Source organism: Berghia stephanieae, chromosome 5 (assembly GCF_034508935.2).
Source record: "Berghia stephanieae isolate SIO BIC M18660-M18661 chromosome 5, UCSD_Bste_1.3, whole genome shotgun sequence".
Taxonomy (NCBI): Eukaryota; Metazoa; Mollusca; class Gastropoda; order Nudibranchia; family Aeolidiidae; genus Berghia; species Berghia stephanieae.
The window spans coordinates 81,106,343-81,115,429 of record NC_088364.1 but is presented as its reverse complement, the minus strand read 5'-3'; the positions used below and the strand labels follow the sequence as shown (position 1 = coordinate 81,115,429).

At 37.8% G+C, this 9,087-nt stretch overlaps 1 protein-coding gene across 6 annotated transcripts in view; it reads right to left on the bottom strand.

The window, feature by feature from the left end:
• Positions 1-1,606: 1,606 nt before the first annotated feature.
• The window catches only part of LOC144973693 (uncharacterized), a 47,487-nt gene continuing 40,006 nt past the window's right edge, over positions 1,607-9,087 (bottom strand). For all 6 annotated transcript variants that reach the window (XM_078916491.1, XM_078916492.1, XM_078916488.1 and 3 more), the window contains exons 12-14: positions 6,287-6,496; positions 3,822-3,983; positions 1,607-3,436 (exon numbers count right to left, since the gene is read on the bottom strand). In XM_078916491.1, coding sequence (XP_078772617.1) covers positions 1,751-3,436; positions 3,822-3,983; positions 6,287-6,496 — 2,058 coding nt within the window. In that variant the 3' untranslated portion in view covers positions 1,607-1,750. The remainder of the gene's footprint in view (positions 3,437-3,821; positions 3,984-6,286; positions 6,497-9,087) is intronic.

Sequence of the window (9,087 nt, the reverse complement as noted above, 5' to 3'; positions counted from 1 at the left end):
TTTTTGTTTCAGCGGTCTCTCATATAACCTCAATTGTTTTGGAAGAGACCTAAAGCAACAAACAAAAAAAAAAAATCTGTCTTTGTCTTGGAATGGGATAACTTGATTGTGTCCAGACCCTGGCCGGATATCCTAGCTGGGATGGAAACAGTCAAATGTATAGTTAGAGTTTTGGGAGATGATATTTTTTGTCTTGTAAATCATCTCTCTGTTATGCACTGTATTGTTTTGTTTACATACTATGTATGATTCGTAAACATTTGAGTGTATGCCTCTTAGTTAGGACCTGTGCTTGTGTCTGGATGAGACTTTTAGGTGATCACAAACTAAGTACTTTGATAGTGTGCTCTTGGAATCTACATCTGATTCCTATTTGAATAAATTCCCCTTTGTCTTACCTTTTCTTGGGTGTTTTAATTGTAATTCTAGAACTTTTTATTATCCCATTTTTTTCCTTTTTACTGGCGCTGATATGACCTTAATGTGTAGCAAGCGCCGTAAAACCCCCAAAAACAAAACAAAAAACAAACTCCGACTCCATGTGTCATCTGGCTATGAGAGACAACTGTCACCACCCTTTGGTTGGTTTCTAAATTCGGATTAAACACACTTAAAACTATTATAAAATAAATAAAAATAATAAATAAAATAAAATTCCCTTTATTCATCCCATAGGGGAAATTTGTCTATAGGGTCTATTCCAAGGGAAGACTGGAATAACCCAGGCCTCAGCCGCAGTGCAGCGCCGCAAATTGAGCTAAGGCGAGGTGACTTGCTCAAGGCCACACTTCGCGGCGGTTGATCGAACTCGGTATATTTTGGGTACGAAGCAAAGACCGTACCGCTGAGCCAAGCTGTCTCATAACTTGGCTACAAAAAGGAATGAATATTATTCATTCGGTAACTCCCGGCTTCTACCCTTGATTGCAGGACCCTTCTGTCGTTTTGTTTTTGATGATGGTCTGCGTTCCACTCCCCCTTTACTTTAATATACTCAAGTCAGACCACGGAGACATCGGAATCGGAATGATATTTTATTGATAAAATCTGTTCATTGTCATTGATAAAGCACTTTTGGTATTATTTTACAACCACCATAAGACATTTTAGAAGAATATACACTATAGTATTGAAGGTTATAATACAGACACTCAATAGTTATACGGTTAAAACGATTAAAAGGGAGATTTTTTGTGACGATTAAAACGATTAAAATGAAGATTTTTGTGTGTGATCTGAAAACGTTAATATATTTTTATTCTATTTTTGTCAAAACAAAGTCAAGACCTATCGTGTAAAGAGTCTGGATTAAACGGGATCACTTGGTAAAGTTTTCAATATAAATTTTTCATTGTAACCGTTTTAGAGTGGATACGTTTTGTATTATGCACGATTGAAATAATAATGATAATGATGATGATGATGATGATGATGATGATGATGATGATAATAAAATTAATAATAATAATAATAATAATAATAATAATAATAATAATAATAATAATAATAATAATAATAATAATAATAATAATAATAATAATAATAATAATAATAATAATAATGATGATGATGATGATGATGATGATGATGATGATGATGATGATGATGATGATTATGATGATGAATAAATAAATTTTAGAAAGAAAAAAAAAGGAATCTGTCATTAGATCTTCATGTCTTTGGCCTTAAAGTGTAGCTTTTACAAATCGAAACAGAGGAAATAACAGGATGTTTCTACTGAAAGAGTCTGTTATTTTCTCACGCTGACAGTTTGCTTTTTATCATCTTTGTCACTCATGCTATTTACTCTTTCCACTGACGAATTCAATAAAATTTTGGCCGCTTGGACGTAATCAACCGTGTCTGGATGTTTGGATTTTGGATTTGTCGACACATTTGATGAAGCCCGCTGGATTTCTTTCTCGTTCTTAGCTTTGCCACCCCCAACCCCTGTATTTCCCTTAGCTTCCTGTATAATCTGCTTCTGTTTATCTTTTCCCAATTCATCTTGAAAATTTGAAGAAGTAACTTTACTCTTATCCACGGTGCGGTCTTTCTTAGTCATGATTTTGGTTGGTTTTGGAACAAAGTAATCGGGTACAGTTGCAGCGGGACTTCTATTCCCATCTTCTGTATATACGGGATTGAGGACCGTGACAGTGTTTGGACGTTTGTCTTCATTGAGGCTCTGCGTTGTGTTGGTTCCAAAAGGCAAAGCTAACGCCACGGGAGGAACGCCTGTCTGAGTTATTTGAGTTTGAGACGGAGACAAAGTTGGAGCTAAGGATTGGGGAGCTGGTTGTCTTCGTTTTTGCTGTTGTTGCTGATTTGGTAGTGGTTGTTTCAGAGCGCTTGACGTTTTGCTATCAATGTTAGTTGGGATATTCTTTCCTCTGCCGGACAATTTTAATGTGTTTGTTTCAGTATCGTCGGTGACAAATGCCGTATTTACGTGAGACGGACTTAATGGCGTGGAAACATCTTCAGTCAAAGGAGTCACACCATGCTTGGTCTTATCAGAAAAGCTGGAATTATTACTGGTATTAAAGCTGGAGTCAAGGCTAGAGTTGTCTTCCTTTAAAGGTCGAAGGTCACACGCATCTGATTTCCCTATTCTACTTCCGGGCCCAAGTTTTTGGTGAACGCGATTGAGAAGATTGGACAACGCTTTGCTTGTGGAAGACATCGACGTTTCTAGAGGAATGACGTCACATTTATTGTTGGAGGATCCATCTTTGAAATTTCTTGAAGTTCCGTTTGTTGGCTCTTCTTTGGCGGAATGGTTTTCGGGTTTCAATGGCGTGACGTCACATCGATCAGACTTGGCTGTTTTGGAGGGATCTCTCTCTTTTATACTTTCATTATTCCCTCCTTCCTTGGAACTCATTTCATTATGTTTCCCGGTTCTAACTTCGTTCAAGTGAATAACGTCGCACCGGTTCCTGTCTGCCATAGAAGAAACCGTGTTCCTAAGTTGAGTGTTTCTATTAATAGCTGCATCAGTCAAAACCAAGGCCTTGCTCTCTTTTTCGATCATTGAAGGAGCCTTTGTCTGGCTCAAAGCACCGCCGTTATCATCATCATCAGCATTTCCATTACTTTTCTGACTGCTGACTCTCTCAACTCCACCATTAGCCGCTCTTTTCCTTTCAGAAACGTAGTATTTTGAGTTGCGCCGGAAAAGACCCAACCCGCCATCTTTGCCGTTTCGACGCAGCAGTCGACAGACCAAGAGGGTAAGGACGATGTTGAGGAGGAGTAGGAATCCCATGATGAAAACAATGACGTCAGACTCGCTGATTGGGAGGTCAACGATGGCTTCTGGAGGTGGCGCTACTGTGGTTCTGGGCAGCACGAACACAATGATTTCACCAACAGATGATGGCGATGCTGGTGTGCTTGATTTCCGTGGGCTTGAAAAGTCAGTGGCCACAATCTAGGGGAAACATGGAATCAAACATGGATATGTATAGTTATAAGTCTGGGTAGATGATAAATACCTCGTAAAATATCTCAATGAGTCAAATAATCATCATCATCATCATCATCATCATCATCATCATTACCATCATCATCATCATTACCATCATCATCATCATCATCATCATCATCATCATCATCATCATCATCATCATCATCATCATCATCATCATCTTGATCATCATCATCACCATCATCATCATCATCATCATCATCATCATCATCATCATCATCATCATCATCATCATCATCACTAGTATCCGTTATCAAACCTTTTAACTACATTCGTGTAATGAAACAATGAAATTATAAATATCATCCTCTATTTGACTGGCGTCTACCTGGAATCTGATGTGCGTGTTTTGCAGTTTTTCCAGAGCGGCGGGCTCTTTGAGGACGATGAGGACAGATGCCTGTACGAACTGGGATCGGATGTTCGTGTCAAACACTGACCAGGGACGTCCATCCTTCTCTATGTGTAGTCTGAAGCGGTTATTGCTGGGCTGGAGATGTACATTAATGTGTGCGGATAACAACATTGCATTGTCATGTAGCCTTTTGGTTTTGTGGTATGTATGACACACTTCGGACCTGCGGCTATGTGGTCTAGCGGCATGACAACGCTTTCGGATCGAGACCCGCTCCGAGCGGCGCATAATTGAGTCCTTGGAAAAGGCCCTTTACTCACTTTCTCTCACCGTACTCATAGTGTAAAATGAGTACATGGCCGTTAACAGCGTTGTCTCTGTCGAAAAAAATGTAATATCAACTAACTGGCATCATGTCTCGCCATACATGTTAAATGTTGCTCTTGGCTAGGGTCCTCATGTAAAGCGCTTTGAGCACGCTTAGTTGGTGTTGTGCGATATAAACGCTCTAGTTTTTATGTAGGTTCGAGTCCCTGTGCAAAAGGCGCAAAGTTGAATTCTTGGAAAAGGCTTTTCACTCATATTATCTCATCGTACTCAATAGTAAAATAAGTACCGGGCCGGTAACAGTATTGTCTGTGACGAAAAAAATAAATATAATAGTGGTTTACAGGCATCATGTATTATCCTGTATGTTGAGTATTGCAGTGGCTTGGTAATCATTGTAAGGCTATTTGAGAAGGTTTAAGTGGATACTGTATTATATAAAAACTCGGGTTTAAATTATTTTTAGTGGTCGTGGTAATGTGGTGGATGTAGTGGTGGTGAATGGTGTATAAGGGATGAAATTTGTGATAAACATGGTAGAAAATTGGAATTGTCTACTTAAGGTGATGATGATGATGATGATGATGATGATGATGATGATGATGATGATGATGATGACGATGACGATGAAAAGAATGAAGGAGAAGAGGTGATATTGCTGAACAAAAAATGGGGACAATAGGGAATGAGATTAGAGGACGAGTAGCGTCCCTTGATTGGACGTCACCGGTGGAGAAGTTATTTGTAGACAAACCAACTACAAGCCAAACGCTCCAAATACAACTTTTATTATTCATATTTCTGTATAAAAATGCATAACGTTGATTATGATATGCATTTTTGTACAGAAATATGAATAATAAATTTTTTATTTGAAGCGCTTGGCTTGTAGTTGGTTTGTTACAAATAACTTCTCCACCGGTGACGTCTCAATTCAGTATTGTGTCGGTGCCAAAAAGTGACTTTTAAATTAAGATGGCCAGAAATGTCAGTTTTTAGTTTTTGTCACCTTTAAACTCTATCAAAATATTCTATGGATAGTATGCGCTGGGCTAAGGAGCTCACAACATTGCCATCCGGAAGTATAACGGACCAACACACAAAACTTTCTGTAACCATGATCGTTTATAGTCTGGTTAATACAGTTTAGTGAAACTTACTCATAAACGCGGATGGCAAAAACAAAAACAAAACAATAACAAAGACCAGACTGTAACTTCGAACTATCTATAATAACAATATTATATATAAACTTAAACCAAGTTGTGTTTATTGTCTATAAATTGAATGTAACCATCTGACTCCCGACCTCTGGAGAGACACGTATTTAAGTATTAGGCCAGAAAACGTTCTTCAAATATCGATCCTCTTGGCAAAATCTCTCGTGAAGTCGCCAGTTTGAGAGTATTTGTCCAGATGAGAGGCATTGTGGCTATACGGTCTTGTGGTATGACACTCGCTTTCGGATCGGAAGGTTCTGGGTTCGAGCCTCGCTCGGCGCATAGTTGAGTCCTTGGAAAAGACTCTTTACTCACATTCTCTCACCGTACTCAGGTGTTAAGCGAGTACCTGGCCGTTAACAGCAATTGTCTCTGTTCGAAAAAAATTGTAATATCGCCTTACAGGCGTCATGTCACGTCCTACATGTTAAGTGTTAATGTTGACCAGGGACACATTGTAAAACGATTTGAGCACGTTTAGTGGATATTGCGCTATATAAAAGCTCAATCTTTCAATCTTTAAATCGATCGATATTTGAAGGACGAGTTTTCTGGCCAAATTTTTGAATAAACGTGTTTTCTAGTTAACTGGTTAAGCATCATAACCATCCCGACACGACACTGTTTGATACCATTGAGTTACACACACACATACACACACATACACACAAACACACACACACACACAAACACACACACATGCACACAGATACACACACAAACATACACACACAAACACACACATACACACGAACACACACACAAACACACACACAAACACACACAAACACACACACAAACACACACATACACACACATACACACACAAACACACATACACAAACACACACACAAACACACACAAACACACACACACACACACACACTCACCGCCAAGTCCTGATCTGTAACAGAGATGTAACCTCCATCTTCAATAGAGACAATCTCTCCAACCACCGCATCTCCTCGAATAGACCCGGAATACGTGGGGGAACTGAACGTAGGCGGGTGGTCGTTTGCGTCATCAATTTGGATTTGAACCTGGGTCCTTGCTGTTGTATTGCCGTATTGTTGCTCTAAGCTTGAATTGTATTCCTCAGCCTAAATTAAAAACATAAAATCAAAATGATGACATGAACAATTCTATTCACCCGTGAGTACCTATGTCAAATCGTAGAATTCGCTCACTCGAAGCTGGGTTGACGAAATGAAGTTGGAGGTGTAGCCATACGCTACTACTACTACTACTACTACTACTACTACTACTACTACTACTACTACTAACTATCTACTTACTACTACTACTACTACTACTACTACTACTACTACTACTACTACTACTACTATACTACTACTACTACTACTAACTACTACTACTACTATACTACTACTACTACTACAACTAATACTACTACTACCCACTACTACTACTATTACTACTACTACTACTACTACTACTACTACTACTACTACTACTACTACTACTACTACTACTACTATTACTACTACTACTACTACTACTACTACTACTACTACTACTACTACTACTACTACTACTACTACTATATCTTGTGCGGCTATGTGGCCTAGTGGTATGACACTCGCTTTCGGATCGGAAAGTCCTGGGTTCGAGCATCGCTCCACGCATAGCTGAGTCCTTGGAAAAAGCACTTTACTCACATTCTCTCACCGTACTCAGGTGTAAAATGAGTACCTGGCCGTTAACAGCGTTGTCTTTGTCGGAAAAAATAATTGTCATATCGCCTAACAGCCGCCATGTCTAGTTCTACACGTGACATGTTGCTGTTGACCAGGGACCCCTTGTAAAGCGCTTTGAGTACATTTAGTGGATATTGCGCTATATAAAAGTCCAATTATAAAATATATAATATATTGGTCAGGCATTTTATACATAACAAGTATTAAAGAATGATCATCGTTTAATTTATAAGAATTTGATGGTGTTTTGTAGATCTTGTTTTGCAAACAAAACTATGGTAATCTTGAGCTTTTATATAGGGCAATACCCACTTAACGTGCTCAAAGCGCTTTACAAAGGGTCCCTGACCAACAGCAACATGTCACGTGTAGAACTAGACATGGCGGCTGTTAGGCGATATTACAATTATTTTTTCCGACAAAGACAACGCTGTTAACGGCCAGGTACTCATTTTACACCCAAGTAAGGTGAGATAATTGTAAGTAAAGAGCCTTTTCCAAGGACTCAACTATGCGTCAAGCGAGGCTCGAACCCAGGACCTTCCGATCCGAAAGCGAGTGTCATACCACTAGACCACATAGACGCAGAGGGTAAACCTTGGACAGTTGGCTACAAGCTTATGTAGATGAGAAAGGTTGCTTTGCGTTGAAACAAAGTTGCCGCTCCCCTTAAAGGGGTTCTTGCGAAATAGTTCTTTGATACCTAATATAGAATAACAGGTTGCCCCACGAGAAACATGTTCAAAAAACAAATATCTAGAAATACTAGTCTTCAATTTCATCAAAAAACGACGTTAGTTGCGATTATTTTTATATTTAGATTTATTTTATTGTTTATTCATTGCATATATGTCTGTCAGTCTGTCTGTCAGTCTGTGTGTATGTATGTATGTATGTATGTATGTATGTATGTATGTATGTATGTATGTATGTATGTATGTATGTATGTATGTATGTATGTATGTATGTCTGTATGTATGTATGTATATATGTATGTATGTATGTATGTATGTATGTATGTATGTATGTATGTATGTATGTATGTATGTATGTATGTATGTATGTATGTATAATAATAATAATAATAATAATAATAATAATAATACTTTATTGCATCCCAAAAAGGAAATTTTTTGTACAGACGTGTTATAATTTACACATAAGATAAAAATACAATGGAAATAGGATGTATATATATAAAAAAAGGAGCAGCTCTATAACCAGAGCTGCGCTTTATAATATGAATAATTTCAACACTGTAAAATAGTTAAAACTGTCACTATAAATTGAAAATTGAAAAGATTGCAAAACAAATAAATTAATATTTATATTTTAAAAAAGTAAAAATGAGAAATAATTATATAAAATGATTATTGCTTGTTGTTATAAAGCCTAATACTGGACGGCAGAAAAGATTTTCGGTGTCTCTCTGTTTTCGTTGAAATAGAGAAAGGGCGACCACTTCTTTCTGACATAATAATTGATGGTCTTAGTGGATGATACTGGTCATTTAATATTTTAGTTATTTTATTTATACAAAATTTCTCGTATAAAAGATCTACATCGTCAACATCATTTATATAGCGTTTAATGGATTTTTTAATATTTGAATTTATTTTGTTCCTTTCCACTGCTAAGCAATTGCCTCCCCAAGCTGTTATACAAAATGACAAAACACTTTCGATTACTGCTCTATAAAATAATGTGCAGAGGGTTTTATCTATTCTAAACTGAGAGAGTTTTGATAAAAAATATGTACGTCTGCACATCTTATGCCTAATTATTTTCAAGTGTTCATCCCACTTGAGCCTGTCATCAATCGTTACACCAAGGTATTTGTAGTGAGGAACTCGCTGGACGAATTGGTCCTTTAATTTTAACGGTTCTATCGGTTCCTTCACTCTCCTAAAGTCAATCACTAGCTCCTTTGTCTTGCTTATGTTAAGCTCTAGGTGGTGGGCATCACACCAAGA